This window comes from Microcaecilia unicolor, chromosome 5 (assembly GCF_901765095.1).
Source record: "Microcaecilia unicolor chromosome 5, aMicUni1.1, whole genome shotgun sequence".
NCBI lineage: Eukaryota > Metazoa > Chordata > Amphibia > Gymnophiona > Siphonopidae > Microcaecilia > Microcaecilia unicolor.
Window position 1 is genome coordinate 178,512,150 of NC_044035.1, and position 19,612 is coordinate 178,531,761.

General features: G+C 47.3%; 1 protein-coding gene across 1 annotated transcript in view; it reads left to right on the forward strand.

The window, feature by feature from the left end:
- Nucleotides 1–4,301: 4,301 nt before the first annotated feature.
- The window catches only part of FBLN7 (fibulin 7), a 68,621-nt gene continuing 53,310 nt past the window's right edge, over nucleotides 4,302–19,612 (forward strand). Inside the window, exons 1-2 of the mRNA XM_030204922.1 lie at nucleotides 4,302–4,769; nucleotides 13,819–13,975. Of these exons, the coding sequence (XP_030060782.1) occupies nucleotides 4,713–4,769; nucleotides 13,819–13,975 (214 nt within the window). The 5' untranslated portion in view covers nucleotides 4,302–4,712. The remainder of the gene's footprint in view (nucleotides 4,770–13,818; nucleotides 13,976–19,612) is intronic.

Here is a 19,612-nt window from a genome sequence, read left to right on the forward strand (position 1 = left end):
CTGTTATTACAAAATCGTTACAAACAGTCTATATACAGGTCTGAAAACAGCAAAGTCTACTTACATTCACATTTTCACATTTCACTTTACTTGTTGTACTGCAAATCATTAAAACATCTAAACAGTATACAATTCAGATAAAAATTAAACAGGGCTAAGAAGTAGAGATAGAGTGGCATTTTTTGATATGACATCTAAGTCAGACTTTGGACATTTTGCGCTAAACGTCTCAAATCCAAATAGGACATATGACCATTTTCGAAACCGCAAAACATCTATCTTTTGTTTTTTTCAAAAATACTGTTTGTAACAAGGTTTCATGCTCTGTGCATTTATGTTTTCAGGCCATTTTTGAAAGAAAAAGGACAAGTGAAAAACGTAGAAAATAAAGCCATTGGGATGTAGGACAGGCCAGCATTTTTAGCAGATTCATCCTCCAAACATCCAAGACAGCAACGGGGCACCCTAGGGAGCACTGCTATGGACCTCATATAAATGCTCCCAGGTACATATCTCACCATTAGATAAGTACATAAGTAATGCCACACTGGGAAAAGACCAAGGGTCCATCGAGACCAGCATCCTGTCCATGACAGCGGCCAATCCAGGCCAAGGGTACCTGGCGAGCTTCCCAATCGTACAAACATTCTATACATGTTATTCCTGAAATTGTGGATTTTTCCCAAGTCCATTTAGTAGTGGTTTATGGACTTGCTCTCTTATCTTGACTGCTGAGTCCTCCAAAACCCACTACCCCCAACTGTATACCACTATAATAGACCTTATGTGTGAAGGGGGTACCTATATGTGTGTACAGAGGGTTTCCGGTGAGTTATGGAGGGCTCACAGTTTCCACCACAAGGGTAACAGGTAGGGGGTATGGGCCTGGGTCCACCTGTCTACAGTGCATTGCACCCATCATTACACTACTCCAGGGACCTGCATGCTGCTGTAATAGACCTGACTATAACATCTGTTTTGCAATCTTGCCAGGTACTTGTAACCTGGATTGGCCACTGTTGGAAACAGGATGCTGGGCTTGATGGACCTTCAGTCTGTCCTAGTATGGCAATATTTATGTACTTATGTACTTATCTGAGGCTGTCATAGAGGCTGGTGAGTACTATTTTTATTCACATTTTTGGGGTGGGAGGGGGTCAGTGACTACTGGGGGTGTAAGGGGGAGTCAACCCCGATTCCCTCCAGTGATCATATGTAGGGGCATAATCGAAAGGGATGCCCACGTTTTGCTGAGGACGTCCTCACAAAATGAACCGATGGAGGGGTGGGGAAACCCGTATTATCGAAACAAGATGGACGTCCATCTTTCGTTTCGATAATATGGTCGGGGATGCCCAAATCTTGAAATTTAGGTCGTCCTTAGAGATGGTCGTCCCTAGACTTGGCCATTTCTGATTTTCGGCGATAATGGAAACCAAGGATGCCCATCTCAGAAACGACCAAATGCAAGCCCTTTGGTTGTGGGAGGAGCCAGCATTCATAGTGCACTGGTCCCCCTGACATGCCAGGACATCAAGCAGGTACCTTAAGGAGGAGTGGCCTAGTGGTTAGGGTGGTGGACTTTGGTCCTGGGGAACTGAGGAACTGAGTTCGATTCCCGGCACAGGCAGCTCCTTGTGACTCTGGGCAAGTCACTTAACCCTCCATTGCCTGCCGCATTGAGCCTGCCATGAGTGGGAAAGCGCGGGGTACAAATGTAACAAAAAAAGAAAAGGGGCACTGCAGTGGACTTCATAAATTGCTCCCAGGTACATAGCTCCCTTACCTTGTATGCTGAGCCCCCCCAAACCCCACTACCAACAACTGTACACCACTACCATAGCCCTTAAGGGTGAAGGGGGCACCTAGATGTGGGTACAGTGGGTTTCTGGTGGGTTTTGGAGGGCTCACATTTACCACCACAAGTGTAATAGGTAGGGGGGGGGGGTGGGCCTGGGTCCGCCTGCCTGAAGTGCACTGCACCCACTAAAACTGCTCCAGGGACCTGCTGTCACAACTGTCAGGAATGGTGAGCCCTTGGACCAAAGCCGGAGCTTTGGCAGACAAATCATCGGGCTAGCACAGGCAGGAATCAGAACAGGTCATCTGGACTAGGATAAACTAACAGACTCAACAAGGCAGGACAGAGGTAACTAAACCAGGGGCATAGCTACGTGGGGCCATGGGGGCCTGGGCCCCCATAGATTTGGCCCTGGACCCCCCTGCCGATGACCCTCTCGACTCCCGCCAACCCGCCGTCGCCTACTTTTGCTGGCGGGGGACCCCAACCCCCGCCAGCCGAGGCCCTCTTCTTCGTTCTGATTCTGAGTCTAGTGGCAGCCCTTGAACTCCTCTCCAGCCCCCATGGAACCCCTGATAGCTTTCTGCATTGGCCAATTGTACCTGATATCTAATTGCACCCCTCCCTCCCCCAACCTGACGCTCCTACCTCCAAAACAAATAAAATCACTGGTATCTAGTGGCAGCCCTTGAATTCCTCTCCAGCCCCCGAGACTCTCTCCAGAATGTACCCTTAAGAGACAGGAATGTTGCCCAGTCACTCCTGCCTCGGTGGCACCATCTTGGAAAACAGTGGCACCTGACGCCTTGTGGTGCATCCTGGGATGCACTGAATGGGGTCACTGCCAAATAAGAGAATTTTCCCTTATTTGATAGTCTCCACCCACACTACCAAATAACGGAAAATAAGGGGAAAATTGGCAGACTAACCCCACTCATTTCATTCATGGATGCACCAGGCAGGGTCGGGTGCCACCTTTTTCCAAGATGGTGTGCCAAGGAAGGAGCAACTGGGCATTGCTCCTGCTTCTTAACAGTAGTCTCTGGGGGGGGACTGCGGGCTGAAGATGGGATCAGGAGTGCCATAGACATGAGGATTTTTTTTAAAGGCAGGGTAGGGAGTTCAGGTCGGGGAGGGAGGGCGTGCCACTAGACATCAAGGATTTTATTTGTTTTAGGGGCTGGGGATAAAAACATAGCCAGTTTTTGATGTCAGGGGAGCAGACTTTTTCTAAAATAGGCACCGGTGCAAGGCTGAAGGGATCTGCATAGGTGCCATTTCATTCAAAATTCATTTGGGGGAGCAGCTGCTTCCCTTGCACATCAACTAACTATGCCTCTGGCTGGGGGATCATCAGGTTGGGTCAGGCTGGAGGGAGGGAGAGGTGACACTAGACCAGGGACAAGGCTAACGCAGTATGCTATTGGGGGGCGTGTGTGCTTAAGTCTACTGCGTGAGTTAACTTCAGTGCAGGAACCAATTTTGCATGGTGCAGCCAGTAACAAGCACACTAGTTAACCCCACACTTCTGTCCTCAGTCTTTCTTGCTCCCTTTCTCTAAATTAAAATAGTGTATGTAAATAACTTAAAACAAGACTTTACATACTCTTAATATGCAAATGTGTGCATATTTAGGTAATTGTGGTCCTCTGTCAGTTGGCAGCATATGGGGGTGGAGGTGGGGGGGTTCTCGCCCTCCCCTTTGCCAAAAATATACCCTTGGCATAGGAGATATGGCAGATGTCTATCGGAGAATTAGCAGTATAGAAAGAAGGAGGGCCACAGTGCATGAGTCTGAGCTTATGCGGGTAACACATTTATTATTCTCTTTTTACTAAGCCACGTAGGCACTTACACACGCCAAAATAGACTTACCACCCGACTACCACGCGGCTCTTGCGGTAATTTCATTTTTGGCACACGTCCAATATGTGCGTCTGAAAAATATTTTTTTATTTTTGGACGCGTGTAACGGACGCGAGCAGGTCATTACCGCCCAAATTCTTTACTGCTAGGTCTATGGCTGGCGATAAGGTCAGAGACCCAAAATGGACACGCAGCAATTTTGATTTTGCTGGACGTCCATTTTTAGGAAAAAAAAAGAGGCCTTTTTTACAGGTGCACTGAAACATGATTCTGTGTGCACCCAAAACCTGCGCCTACACTACCGCAAGCCACTATTCAGTGCACCTTTGTAAAAGGACCCCTTAGTCTATTTTACAAATGAAAATAAATGGAAATGCAGGAAAGGTAAATAAAGGTAGATGGAGAGAATGAAGGAAGAATAAATGAAGGAAGAGAGAAAGAGAGAGAGAGAGAGCAAACTAGGAGCCTGAATCTCAAACTTTGCATGTCTCAAACCCACCAGGGCAGGAGAGTCTCCTGGGAGTGCAAAGACAGCCCTCTCACTTCTGTGAGGTCAACCATCAGCAGAGGGGAGGAACAGGCAGAAGGGCTGGATCATCTGCAGATCACACAAACAGCGGATTCTAACAAGATATTCACTTTGCAGAGCCTATAGCAAGTAGAGTGAGAGAAGAAATGGGATTTGGGCAAGGCAGTGAGTGAATTTAGATGCTCATATTTCAGACTCTAACTGAGATTCAGTTAGTGCCTAGAAAAAAGAGGCAGAGGTGCGGGGAGACCAGGCTGAGACCTCTTTCCTTCCCTATGACATCTCGGTTCACCGCAGGCATTTTGCCCTCACAGACAGTCTTGGGTTTTTAAGCAGACCCTGCAAGCAGCATCTCTAGTGGAAAAGAAAAGCAGGAGAAATACTTACGACTCTTGGACAGGACTTCATTCTCAACTCAGTTATAGGGACACGTGGATTGTTCTCAACTGCGATAAAGAACCCAGGTTTACCAAACCTTGCAGAGCAGCCAAGACTCTGGGAAGTTCTGGAGCTAAGATGCTGAAGCTTCTTCTTGTTCTGTGCAGTCTCCAGCTGACCCTCAGCAATGGACAGGTAAAGGGGGGAGGGGGAGGTCGACACTAATCTTCACAAAAGTGACAGCTAGTTCACAGTCCAAGTCGAGGGGTGGGGGAGAGATAGCAGCACAACCCTTTTCTTCAATTTTAACTGTGAAATTAGAGTTGACTTTTTTCTTGATCCCTGGCTACTTAGGATGTCTTTTTTTCAATGTATTTATAGTATTTCAATTGCAAAGCAATTAAATGTACAGAAAAACCAGGAAAAAGACTATCCAACTATAATTATTCAGGAAAAATAATAACATTAACATATTTACTTAGCTTGATCCTTGAGTTTGAGGTTCCAATACTATAATTAGGAGGTAGAAAGAAAAAAAGGGGAAAAGCCCCTACATTATCAAAGGAAAAGAAAAAGAAAGTACCTATGGTCTTTAATAGAGCAGACTATATACTGCTACTACTACTTATCATTTCTATAGCGCTACTAGATGTACGCAGCGCTGTACACTTGAACATGAAGAGACAGTCCCTGCTCAACAGAGCTTACAATCTAATTAGGACAGACAAACAGGACAAATAGGAGATAAGGGAATTACTGAGTTGGGGATGATAAAATAAGGGTACTGAACAAGTGAGTAAGGGTTAGGAGTTAAAAGCAGCTATCATTTCCTTTCTCACAGGTGCTCCTTCTGATGAAGGGGACCTAGACACCCTTCTAGTAGCCAAAAAAGAAGTCAAATGAGATGGCTCCCAGAAAATATATTTGACAGAATGAAAGTTTGTAATTAGCTACTTAGGATTTCTGCCATCCCGCAGTTTGTGTGTTCAATTCTGAGAAAAGTGTACATCGAGGAGAAAGCCGCTCACCTTCATTTCATCAGGTCCAAGTCTTACTATGTTTCCCCCTCCCCCTTTAAATTCCCATCCTGGAATGCTCTGGTCAGAGGCTCCAGGTTCATGCTGTGGAGGAGTAGCCAAATGGCTACTGCAAAGGTCTGAGAACCAGGGGAACAGGGTTCACTTCCCACTGCAGCTCCTTGTGAGTCTAGGCAAGTCACTTAGGGCAAGATGCGTCAACCAAACGTAAAAGAATCTAAAACGTAAAAGTCCTTACCGAATTTGAAAAAACGAAGAATGCACTAAAAAAACAAGTCACACATGTTTGGTGTGGTATTGTAAAATAGATTGTATTAAAGAATCGTTAAACTGGTGTAATCCCAGTCGATAATCTGCCTGTAAAGCATGCGCAGAGCAGCCAAGCGTTATGCTGGCTGCTCTGAGCATGCCACAAACGTAAACCCCCACCCCAAACAAACACGTCCTTTATGGACAGCCTTGCCCCCCCCGCCCCGCCCGAGGTTGCCGCTGCTCCCCGCTACCCCCTGCATTAAAAATAGAAAAACAAGGCTGCCCCGACCCCCTCCCTTCCTCTCTTCCTTTCTCTATTTCTCCCCAGCTCCTCCTCCCACCATCCTCCGCCCCCCTTGCCCCTCCCCCGCCGCCCCCCCTGAGGTCGTTGCCACCGTTCCCCCTCCACCTGGCCACCTCCCTCTTACCGAGCCCGCGCAGCGCCTCTCACCTCTGTGTGAAGGCGCTGCACGGGCAAGAAGAACAGCTGATGCCTCCTCGCGGAGTCTTCGGGCGTCCCTCCTTTCCTCCTGGGCCTGCCCCCATCTGACGTAAGTAACCTACATAGGTTACTTACGTCAGACAAGGGCGGGCCCAGGAGGAAAGGAGGGACGTCCGAAGACTCCGCGAAGAGGAATCAGCTGTTCTTCTTGCCTGTGGAGCGCCTTCATACAGAGGTGAGAGGCACTGTGCGGGTCCGGTAAGAGGGAGGGGGAAGCGGCGGCAATGACCTCAGGAGGGGCACGGGGGTGGAGGATGGCAGGAGGCGGAGCTGTGGGGAGATAGAGAAAGGAAGAGAGGAAGGGAGGGGGGCCGGGCTGCTAAAATTTTGATTTTTTATGCAGGGGGAAGCGGAGAGCAGTGGGGATCGCGGGGGGTGGGGCAAGGCCGTCCATACAGGACGCTCCTGATGAGTGTCTTTGCCCCCTCCCGATCCTTTTTTTTCCTTTTATTTTAATGCAGGAGGAACGGGGAGCGGGGAGCAGCGGTGATCTCAGGCATCAATAAAGGATGCTCCAGACGCGCGTTTTTGCCCCCTTCGCTTTTTTTTTTTACATTTAACTTTTTAGCCAGGCAGCCCCAACGAGAGGTACAACCTCTCGTTAAATTTTCTGGTGATTTCCACCGTTAAGGCAATCGGAAAAGGTTAGTGCATCTCATTACAATAGGGTTTCTGCACAATTTCCTCATCTGCATTTCGTTTTCGTTAGCTGCGACCGCCATCGGAAAATGGCCTTTAGTTCATGCCATGGTTTAAAACTTGTTCGTTAAAAGGTTGTTAAAGGGTTGTTAAAGACTCGTTTTGTTTACTACTACTACTACTACTTAACATTTCTAGAGCGCTACTAGGGTTACGCAGCACTGTACAATTTAACAAAGAGAGACAGTCCCTGCTCAAAGAGCTTACAATCTAATAGACAAGTGAACGGTCGGTCCGATAGGGGCAGTCAAATTGGGGCAGTCTGGATTCACTGAACGGTAAGGGTTAGGTGCCGAAAGCAGCATTGAAGAGGTGGGCTTTAAGCAAAGACTGGAAGACGGGCAGAGAGGGGGCTTGGCGTAAGGGTTCACGAAGATTGTTCCAAGCATAGGGTGAGGCGAGGCAGAATGAGCGGAGCCTGGAGTTGGCGGTGGTGGAGAAGGGTACTGAGAGGAGGGATTTATCCTGTGAACGGAGGTTACGGGCGGGAACGTAAGGGGAGATGAGGGTAGAAAGATAGTGAGGGGCAACAGACTGAGTGCATTTGTAGGTAAGAAAGAGAAGCTTGAATTGAATGCGGTATCTGATCGGAAGCCAGTGAAGTGACCTGAGGAGAGGGGTGATATGAGTATATCGGTTCTGGCGGAATATGAGACATGCAGCAGAGTTCTGAACAGACTGAAGGGGGGATAGATGGCTAAGTGGGAGGCCGGTGAGGAGTAAGTTGCAGTAGTCCAGGCGAGAGGTAATGAGAGCGTGGACGAGAGTTCAGGTGGTGTGTTCATAGAGGAAAGGGCGAATTTTGCTGATGTTAAAGAGGAAGAAGCGACAGGTCTTGGCTATCTGCTGGATATGCGCAGAGAAGGAGAGAGAGGAGTCAAAGATGACTCCGAGTATGCGGGCAGATGAGACGGGGAGGATGAGGGTGTTATCAACTGAGATAGAAAGTGGAGGAAGAGGAGAAGTGGGTTTTGGTGGAAAGACGATAAGCTCGGTCTTGGACATGTTCAGTTTCAGGTGGCGGTTGGACATCCAGGCAGCAATGTCGGATAAGCAGGCCGATACCTTTGCCTGGGTCTTAATTGCTTCTGGGCCTTATCCTCCCTCGCCCCAGGTACAAAATAAGCACCTGTGTATAATATGTAAAGGCAGTATATAAAATCCCAACCTCTTTCCCTATAAATCCTTTTTCTCCACGGGCTTTCCAGACCACGTTGCTTTTCAGGAATTGTAAGGGAGATTTATTGATTTTCAGGAAACTTATTTGTTGATTGGGATCTAAGGTATTGAATATTTTGGAGATACAAACTTTAATACACAAGTAGAATGCTGCAGATCTTTGAAAAGTTAAAAGTATTTTCAGAATGTATTGAGAGAAGAGTACAAGAGAGATTCTTTAAGGAGAGGTAAAACAAAATGTAAATATGCTAAAACAGGTACAAAGAAAACTTAGACAAACACATTCTTCCCACACACATGCCCCACATACACCAGACACACCTCCAAACACAAACCCCCTCTCACACAGAACACCCTCACCACATACATTCCTCCCACCCATAGATTCCTTGCCAGTTTACAGAGACTTTACCACAGAGCTCTGCACAGAGACATGTATGAGTCTGGCAATAGGGTAAATACTTCTTTGTGGCACTGCTTTTAGCTTGCACATTCCAGCTTATTTTATATGTGGTCAATGCTTACAAGGACCTGTCTGGTTTGCAGCATCAGCTGCCCAGATAAGTCCCCCTGAGATAGATATTCATGTCATTGCCCAGATTATGCTGCTGAATATCTTTACAGACCACTTTGGCACTATCTGAATAGTGCTGATTCGGCTGCACCCCCTGGGCCTGACTCAGCACTATCTGAATAGTGCTGTCGGGTCCAGGGGGTGGAGCCGGGACAGAGACCAGAGTTACCTGGGTATGGTTTATGGCTTATTGTATTACTATACCACCTTTCCAGTAGGCATAACATGACCGTGTACAATTAAAAAAAAAACCAAGAAGAAATAATCAGAAAGGAACAACATCATACGATAAGAGAAAGGAAATAAGAAGCAAAAGCTATCATAATTTCAGATCAAAGCAAATACATTTTATCACCCAAAGAGGCAGATAATCAAGTCAAAGACAGATAAACATCCAATCAAATCTCCGTTCATAAACAGGTAGGAGCTATCTAACCCCAGTGACTATCAAATTCCCAATCTATCACCAAAGGCCTCCAAAAATGAGTATATCTTTAAAGTAGCCTTAAATTTTGAATGCAGTCTTCGAAGTGGTGGTGAAGGTAGTAGCAGTTTTCAGGACCACTACCAAGCACTACTCAGTACCCACAGCACTGGCATTTAACAAAATGCTGACCACCATGGGCTGAGTGTCAGAGGGTTCATTTTCTGGCCTGTATTTTGAGTATGTCTTAGTGGCCTAATTTGCTTTGAAATATTTGTTATGAATTTATATGGGCAGACTGGATAGGCCATATGGTCTTTATCTGCCTATATTTTTCTACGTTTCTATATACCACAGTGGCATAGCCAAGGGGGAGCCTTGAGGGTCTGGGCCCCCCATATTGGGTCCAGGCCTCCTCCAAAGTTGTGGCACCGAATGCATGGCTGTTGTGCTACAGCTACCGATACTGGCATTTCCACACATACTCATTTTATGCAGTTGAACCGAGCATGTGCAGAAGTGATGACATGGGAGTCTGGAGCAGCCTGCTTGCTTCTTTGTTCCTCAGGCAGCATTGCCCTGGGCACCAGCATATCTTCATATCATACTTTCGGCTGATGGGGCTTGAGCAACCCTGCCAGCAAAAGTATGATGGGGGAGGGGTGGTAGCAGACTGAGAGTAAATGCTTGGCCCCCGCAGACCACCTCTAGCCCCTCCCCCCCCCCCCAAAAAAAAATCAAGTTCTGGCTACACCCCTGATTTTGGAGCTGCTTTTGTTTAAAGGCTGGAGAACTGGTTAATAAGTGATTTTAAATATATATTCCATTCCAAATAATTTCTAACATTGTATCTGCTTTTGTGATTGTTGCCACATACTGAGCTGTGGACTCCAACACACTGACCACAATGACTCCACAGTCCCTTCCTGGGTGCTAACTCCTAATATGGAACCCACTATGCATGGGCATAGTTTGAGGGGGGGGCATTCCCCCCAAACGGCTTGCCACCTCCTGCCCCAAGTGGTGTGGCATCTCCCTCTCTCCTTCCACCCCCTTCTCTGCAGGTTTCAGTATCACAGTCTCTCTCCTATCACATCTTCTCCTCTCCTCTCCACCCCTACCCCTACCCCTCCTCCGGTGCTATAGTCTTCAAGGTGTCCAGTTCAGGGCCAAGGAGGTTGTTCAGGGCCACCGGCAGCATTAGTGATGTAAGCACGCTGCCTTCAGCCTGCCCCGGAAGCCTTCTCTATGCAGCATCCTGCCTAAGCGGAAGGAATGGGAAAAGGAACTTGCTGCAGCGAGAAGGCTTCTGGGCAGGTCAAAGGCAGCATGCTTACATCGCTAATTCTGCCAGCAGCCTGGACAGCCTGAAGACTGCAGTGCCAGAGGAGAGGAAGGAGGAGAGCGATTCCAGACCTCGTTGGGGGGGGGGGGGGAGGGAGAGAAGGGAGAGAGAGCAATCCCAGATCTCCATGGGGAAGGGAGCGCAATCCTGGACCTCATGGAGGTGGGGGAGGGAGCATGATCCCAGACCTCGTAGAGATGGGGGTGGGGGAGGAGCGTGATCTTGGACCTCATGGGGTGAGGAGGAGGAATAGGGAGGGAGATGACACTAGACCTTGTGGGGTGGAGGAGGAGGGAGGAAGGGACATTGGACTTGTGGGAGGTGGTGGGGAGGAGGGAGGGACAGTGATACTGGACTTCATGGGGGTGGAAATAGTGAGGGAGGGCAACACTGGACTTCATGGGGGAGAAGAAAAAGGGAGAGCGACACTGGACCGCACTGGGGGAGGGAGAAGAGAGGGAGGGCAACACTGGATTACACAGAGGGGAGGAGAGAGGGAAGGCAACATTGGACCGCACTGGGGGAGGACAGGAGAAATGGAGGGTGACACTGGACCTCGGGAGACAGTGGAAGGATAGAGGGACAGTGACACTGGACTTGGTGAGGGGGTGAAAGTAGAGAGGGACAGTGACACATGAGAATGATGGTGAACATGGAGGAAAAAAAAGTCAAATAGTAGATAGTGGAAAGTAGATTGATGGGACTGTTGTGGAGGGAAGGAGCAGAAGATGAATGAGACTTGGAGGAGTGGGGATCAGAGGAAAGGAGCAGAAGATTCATGGGACAGGGAAGGGTGGGGAGGGAGGGAAGGAGCAGGAGATGGATGGGGCTTATGGGCAGAGGGGAGGGGAACAGCAGAAGATGGGGGCTAGGGGGTGTGAGGGAAGGAGAGGGAAACAGAGTAGAAGATGGGGTTAGGGGGTGGGGGGGAAGAAGCAGGAGATGGATGAGGCTAGGGAGTGTGGGAGGAAGAAGCAGGAGATGGATGGGACTTGGGGGTATGGGTAGAGGGGAGGGGAACAGAGCGGAAGATGGATGGGACTAGGAGGTGTGGGTCAAGAGGAGAGGAAGAGGAACAGAGCAGGAAATTTTGGATCAGAGAGATGGAGTGGGAATTTGGTGGTACAGTGAATACTTGGCAGTTTTAGATATGAGTGGAGCCATGTATTGATGGGTTGGGAGAATGAGTGAGGATATGAAATGAGGAATATAAGAAGAGAAGCAAGAAAAGGGGAAAAGAAAATGAGGAAAGGTTGAGACAGTCCTGGAAGACTGGAGAGAGGATGAGAGGCATTGAAAAGGGTGGGGTATGGGAGAAGGGGATGGTTCTCTAAAGAGGGTTGAGTGAGAGTGGAAATGGGATTAAAAATATGGTGAAAGAGAGGCTATTGGGAATGGGGAATAGGGTAACAGGCAGAAGAATGGTCTTGGAAGCAAAGGAAGGAAAGAGAGACAGGGATGGAGCTGCGACAGGGTGATGAGATGCAGTGGAGGCAGTGGGGTAGAAGGGGGGGCGGGAGGGGCGGTCCGCCCCAGGTGCACGCGCTCGGGGGGTGCCGGCCCCGCTGGTTCCCTGCTCTCTCTGCCCCGGAACAGGTTACTTCCTGTTCCGGGGCAGAGAGAGCAGGGAACCAGCGGGGCCGACACAGCTCCGAGTGATGTGCACTCGGGGCGGATCGGCCCTCCCGCAGGTAAGAATGCGGTCCGGGGGGGGGTTGCGCTCCAGGGGGGGGTGCGCCGCAGAGGGGGGGGTCGTGCCGTGCTGCACCCGGGGGGGGGGTGCGCAGCGGCGACCCGCCCCGGGTGCCATTAGCCCTCGCTACGGCACTGAGTGGAGGGTAGGTGAGTACAGAGGATGGGACTGGGGGACTAAGGAAGTAGATGAAAGATGGGGGATTGGTTTAGGAGACTGGGCAAGGGAGAGACAGAAGGGGCAATGGGAGTGATGGAGAGAGAATGTGAGGGAGATGGCAAAAGCCAGTAGGTAGATGAGAAGTGAAATGGAGACCAAGGACTGTCTAAAGGGTGAAAGAAAAGTGAGGGAAAAAACATTAAATGAAAGATTTGTAGAGAAAGAAAGTAAGAAGACAAGAGAAGAGCGAAGAAATGGAAAAGCCAACCTGGAAAAGAATTTAGGAGAAGGCTGACACATGCAAAGTAGAAAAGAGACAGGAACCAGCCCAATTAGAAAAGTAAAATGCACAGACAACAAAAGTAGAAAAGAAAACATTCTTTTTATTTAATGCTTAAGGATTAAGATGTCCTGCTTTGTGAAATGTACATTTTTTCTATTTTTGTATTTTGCAGAGTACAGGAAAAAATGCATTTCTGTTTCTCTTTTACCAGTACTTGCACTGCTTACAGAGTCTGGCTTTCTTGAGGGGATCTCTATTTTAATTTTTGTGGGCCCCTATTTTGTATCACATGAGGGTCTGTCCATGTTATGCATGTACAACTGAGGTGAAGGATTCCACTGGAATGTATTGTCTGTGTAGGAATGTGTAACAGTCCAGCTTGTTCCAGTTTTCCACTAGCAGATATATTGGTGCTCTAGGATCCAGTGTTATATTTATAGTACTGTCTTTTCATAGCTGGATTGGGGCTGCTGTGTGTTAAATTTTCTGTATAGGTTATGAATGTCTTTTTGCAGGGTTTTGTGTTATTTCATAAAGTGTCTGGCCCTATTTGAAAGCAGGCTCTGGGGCAAACAAAAACCCATCTGTGCTGTTTCTGAAGTAACGATCACAATTTGTAAGGGGGATAAAGCACTTAAGCAGCTACGCTAGCTGCATCAAACACAGTGCTATCTTAATGCAGTTCATCCTAGCTAGTTAAGTGCTGAATTATCCCACTAGCTTATCCAGTCGTGTATGCCTGGATATTCAAAGCAGGTGCACGGACATGGCTTGATATTGAATATCCAGGAATAAAGCCGACATTGGTCAGCAAAACACTGACTGCCGCCAGCTAAATATCAGGCCCAGTATGTCTGCTGGAGAGGGGTTACGTTGCTGATACTGAGATGAAACCAGAATCAGATTTTATTATTTTATGGTGAATTGTATGGGGAAATGCTCTAGTTCAGCTCTGTTTGTTTGTTTTAATAACCATAATGAATTTGTATGAGATGTATGTATGCAAATGGATATGCTAATGTGCCAAGCCACATCCTTTGTCCCCCCAAATGAAACAGTCAAACTTCACCCATGCCACTATGTTTTGCCTTCTCCAGGGCTGCCAAAATCAGCATCAGCTATTGGCCTTTGTTCGTCAGATGAAGAAACTTCTCTCCAGTCATGAGGCTGCCTTCCATCAGGGCCTTCACAACATGAAGAAGCAACTGACTGCACTCCAGAGCAGCTTTCAGAAACAGACCTCAGCTAATAGTGGTAATGTGTGACCCAGTCCAGCCAAAAAGCTGGGGAGAAGATTTTAGAGGAGGGTTTAGGGTGAAGAGAAAGGATGTAGCCTTGTGCTTTGAGCAAAGCCTCAAGGACTAGGGAAGCTAGGGTTCATATCCTGCTTATGTCACTAATATTCCATGTGACCTTATCTCCTATTGCCTCAGGCACCCGCTTAGACTGTAAAAAGGTAATTCTATAACTGGGCATGTGCAGTTATGTGCCATATGCAAAAATGAACCTCAGTTGGCCTAGAGTGGAGGAGTAGCCTAGTGGTTAGTGCAGTGGACTTTGATCCTGGGGAACTGGGTTTGATTCCCACTGCAGCTCCTTGTGACTGTGGGCAAGTCACTTAACCCTCCATTGTCCCTGATACAAAATAAGTACCTGTATATATGTAAACCACTTTGAATGTAGTTGCAAAATACCACAAAAAGGCGGTATATCAAGTCCCATTTCCCTTCCCTTTCCCTTTAGACAGGCAAGTGCACTAACTCCCAGATTCTATATATGGTGCCTAGATTTGGGCATGCTCATGAGATTCATACACAAATTAAATGGCTAACAAGCCAATTAACATCAATAATTGGGTGCTAACAACCAGTTATTGACATTAATTAGCACCCATTAAAATTTGCACACTACACTATAAGGCATGGTAACTAACTCTAATAGCATTTAACTCCAAAGGAGGTGTGGCTATGGGCGTGGCAGGGGCGTTCCAAAGAGTTCATGTATTCTTACAGAATATTGCCTCCGCACACCTAACTTGGGTGCCAGCATTTACACCAGGTTTCAGCAGGCGTAAGTCTAGCGCCCAAAGTTAGGCACAGGAATTGGCGCTAAGGATGATTTTCTAAAGGGCACATACCCTTCATAAAATTGTGCTTAGTACCGATCTTTGAGCGCCATTTATAGAATCCCCTCCCCCCCAAGTTCTGTCCTATTTGGGAGTATGTATAAGTGCTATATAATGTGTAATTGAAGGGGGAATGAACAAGGATGAGATATGGGCTTGTCTCCTACTTACATGCACACCTTGGTTATGGTTTATTAGATTTGCTATATCACCATGGCTAACTCGCAGATCTTGGTGGTTAACAATAGTCCAAAAAATATATTAAAAGAAAGGAACTACAAAGTATAGGAAAGAGGGTCAATCATACATACAAGCATGCACACACAGACGGGGACAAGGGGGAGACTAGGTATAGGAAACAGAGAAAATGGGAGGGTAGGGATGGGGGAAAAAAACACAGAGATGAGAATAGTCAACCCCAGGAGAAAAATCAAAGGTGGAGCAAAGGTTTGAGTGAAGAGACAGCTTTTTAGTCCCAATGTAGTTTTTGAGGACTTTACTGATACCATCTTGACTAGAGCTATCCTGTTGGTCACTTTCTTGAATGAAGCAGATAAAGCAGCTATTTTTTAGATCTTATTTTAAGAAGTCAGTTTTATTTTGTGGAAAGACAATTCAAGTTTTCCCTGATGTTTCATGATCTACCCAGTTGCAAAGGAAGGCTTTTTGGCTCTTAAAGGCCATGTGGTCACCATGGGAGCACCCTTTTTTCTTTGTTTCCCCTATAAGTGTTTAATTACATATCAGGGGAAGCACTATATCTTTTTTGATTCTTTACAACTGGAAACATTTTTGCAAGATGGCTCTTGAAAGTAGCAGGTGATATGTTAGGAGTTGTAACGCGATGTAGTTCTTGTAGTTCATGTTTTTGAATGAGAGTTCAGCACGGAGGTGAGGGGGAAGAGAATTCCACAGGGGTAGTGCACTTAAGAGTGCTAATTTATGACAGTCCATACACCTGGCATAAGTGGGCACACCTAAATGTTGGGATGTCGATGCCGACCTACGCTAGTATTCTATGATGGAATCTTGGGGTCAAGATACCATTATTGCAGTTCTTCTAGTTCTCGGGGCATACAAGCTGGTCCAGTTTTCAGGATATCCACAATGAATATGCATGCCTTCTTGGTATACAAATCTATCTCATGCATGGCTATCCTGAAAACCTGACTGGCTGGGTGTGCCCCGAGGACTGGATTGAGAACCACTGTGTTACAGAATTGGTGCTCAGCATGTGGTTTCAAGGCCCCAGGTTACAGAATTGCCCCCTAAGTCCTTTTGGACAGGGATATACTGTACCAGAGTACTTATCAGTACTGCTATAAAAATGATAAGTATTATTAAGTGAAAAGCTGAGTGATGTTACAAAGTCAGGTTACTGCATGGTTCCAAAGGTCAGTAGGGGCAGGCCTCATTCAGGGCTGCCAAGAGATACAACCGGGCTTGGGGCAAGACCGCTACCCCCCTCCCCTAATATTCGGGCCGCCCAAGGAAGTTGGAAAAAACCTGCTCCCTTACCTTCTGTGTCTGATTGCTCCTGCTCCTGCATGCTGGCCCAGGACCCAGATGATTGCAATAGCGTGATATCCTCGGGTTATCACGTTAATAAAATCATCCGGGTTCCGGGTCAGCATGCGGGAGGAGGAGAGAGACAGACTCGGAAGAAGCTTTCCAATGCCAGGCCTCCCCTTGGAGGCCAGGCCCATGGAATTTTGCTCTCCCCCCCCCCCCCCCCCCCTCTCATCGACCTTGAGCTCATTATACTTATGGACTTATACATATCCATATCCAGTTTGGCAGTGGGGCCAAACAGGACACAGCGCTATGTTTTGAAGTGTCTGCATCAGAGACATTGTAATCTTCCTGCTTCAGTTTGGTCACTGTTGCATGTTATGTATCTCTACTGCTATTGATCAAGAAAATGGCACCTGAGCCTTTTAAACCCAACCCACAAACTGTATCAACCAATAAACTAAGCTTAGTCAGTCCCTTTAAATCACATGTTCTCTTCTAGCCAATCAAACATCTCCATCCTTATAATTCATGCAATATGTAAAACCACTTTGATTGAACCACAGAGAGACAATATTAAAATGGTGAATTATCAAGCAGTGGCATACCAAGGGGGGGCGGTGGGGGTTACTTCCTGTTCTGGGGCAGAGGGAACTGCAGCAAACGAGCGAAGTTCGCGTAGTCGGAGCCCACAGGCGCGTGCCGCGGCACCCCCCCTAGCAACATGCACCCGGGGGGGGTGTCATTTCGCCGGGGAGGCGGGAAGGTGTCGTTTCGCAGGTGGGGGGGGGGGGGCGCGCTGCACCCGGGGGGGGGGCACATCGGCGATCCGCCCCGGGTGCCATCCACGCTAGGAACACCACTGTTATCAAGTCAATTGGTATTGCGCAAAACTATTCAGCATTTGGACAATAATTCACCTGGTTTTATTAACTTTATTCACTGGATTTGAATTTACTATATTTAATACATACTGTGTGACATCTGTTCAGACTCCTGATGCAGGAACATAAGCCGAAACACGGCCCATGTCAAGTCTAGTTCGATTCACCAGAAATCTTAGCCGAAATCCAGGCCAAAGTATCAACCTGACTGTCTGACATTGCTGCCTGGATGTCTCAGCGCCATCTGAAACTAAACATGACCAAGACTGAGCTTCTTATCTTTCCCCCTAAACCAACCTCTCCTCCTCCCCCATTCTCTGTTTCTGTGGATAACACTCTCATCCTTCCTGTCTCATCAGCTTGTAACCTTAGGGTCATCTTCGACTTCTCCCTCTCCTTCTCTGCACATATTCAGCAGACTGCTAAAACCTGTCATTTCTTTCTCTATAATATCACCAAAATTACATAAGTACATAAGTACATAAGTAGTGCCATACTGGGAAAGACCAAAGGTCCATCTAGCCCAGCATCCTGTCACCGACAGTGGCCAATCCAGGTCAAGGGCACCTGGCACGCTCCCCAAACGTAAAAACATTCCAGACAAGTTATACCTAAAAATGCGGAATTTTTCCAAGTCCATTTAATAGCGGTCTATGGACTTGTCCTTTAGGAATCTATCTAACCCCTTTTTAAACTCCGTCAAGCTAACCGCCCGTACCACGTTCTCCGGCAACGAATTCCAGAGTCTAATTACACGTTGGGTGAAGAAAAATTTTCTCCGATTCGTTTTAAATTTACCACACTGTAGCTTCAACTCATGCCCTCTAGTCCTAGTATTTTTGGATAGCGTGAACAGTCGCTTCACATCCACCCGATCCATTCCACTCATTATTTTATACACTTCTATCATATCTCCCCTCAGCCGTCTCTTCTCCAAGCTGAAAAGCCCTAGCCTTCTCAGCCTCTCTTCATAGGAAAGTCGTCCCATCCCCACTATCATTTTCGTCGCCCTTCGCTGTACCTTTTCCAATTCTACTATATCTTTTTTGAGATACGGAGACCAGTACTGAACACAATACTCCAGGTGCGGTCGCACCATGGAGCGATACAACGGCATTATAACATCCGCACACCTGGACTCCATACCCTTCCTAATAACACCCAACATTCTATTCGCTTTCCTAGCCGCAGCAGCACACTGAGCAGAAGGTTTCAGCGTATCATCGACGACGACACCCAGATCCCTTTCTTGATCCGTAACTCCTAACGCGGAACCTTGCAAGACGTAGCTATAATTCGGGTTCCTCTTACCCACATGCATCACTTTGCACTTGTCAACATTGAACTTCATCTGCCACTTGCACGCCCATTCTCCCAGTCTCGCAAGGTCCTCCTGTAATCGTTCACATTCCTCCTGCGACTTGACGACCCTGAATAATTTTGTGTCATCGGCGAATTTAATTACCTCACTAGTTATTCCCATCTCTAGGTCATTTATAAATACATTAAAAAGCAACGGACCCAGCACAGACCCCTGCGGGACCCCACTAACTACCCTCCTCCACTGAGAATACTGGCCACGCAATCCTACTCTCTGCTTCCTATCTTTCAACCAGTTCTTAATCCATAATAATACCCTACCTCCGATTCCATGGCTCTGCAATTTCTTCAGGAGTCTTTCATGCGGCACTTTGTCAAACGCCTTCTGAAAATCCAGATATACAATATCAACCGGCTCCCCATTGTCCACATGTTTGCTTACCCCCTCAAAAAAATGCATTAGATTGGTGAGGCAAGACTTCCCTTCACTAAATCCGTGCTGACTTTGTCTCATCAGTCCATGTTTTTGTATATGCTCTGCAATTTTATTCTTAATAATAGCCTCCACCATCTTGCCCGGCACCGACGTCAGACTCACCGGTCTATAATTTCCCGGATCTCCTCTGGAACCCTTCTTAAAATCGGAGTAACATTGGCTACCCTCCAGTCTTCCGGTACTACACTCGATTTTAGGGACAGATTGCATATTTCTAACAGTAGCTCCGCAAGTTCATTTTTTAGTTCTATTAATACTCTGGGATGAATACCATCAGGTCCCGGTGATTTACTACTCTTCAGCTTGCTGAACTGACCCATTACATCCTCCAAGGTTACAGAGAATTTGTTTAGTTTCTCCGACTCCCCCGCTTCAAATATTCTTTCCGGCACTGGTGTCCCCCCCAAATCCTCCTCGGTGAAGACCGAAGCAAAGAATTCATTTAATTTCTCCGCTACGGCTTTGTCCTCCTTGATCGCCCCTTTAACACCATTTTCGTCCAGCGGCCCAACCGACTCTTTGGCCGGTTTCCTGCTTTTAATGTATCTAAAAAA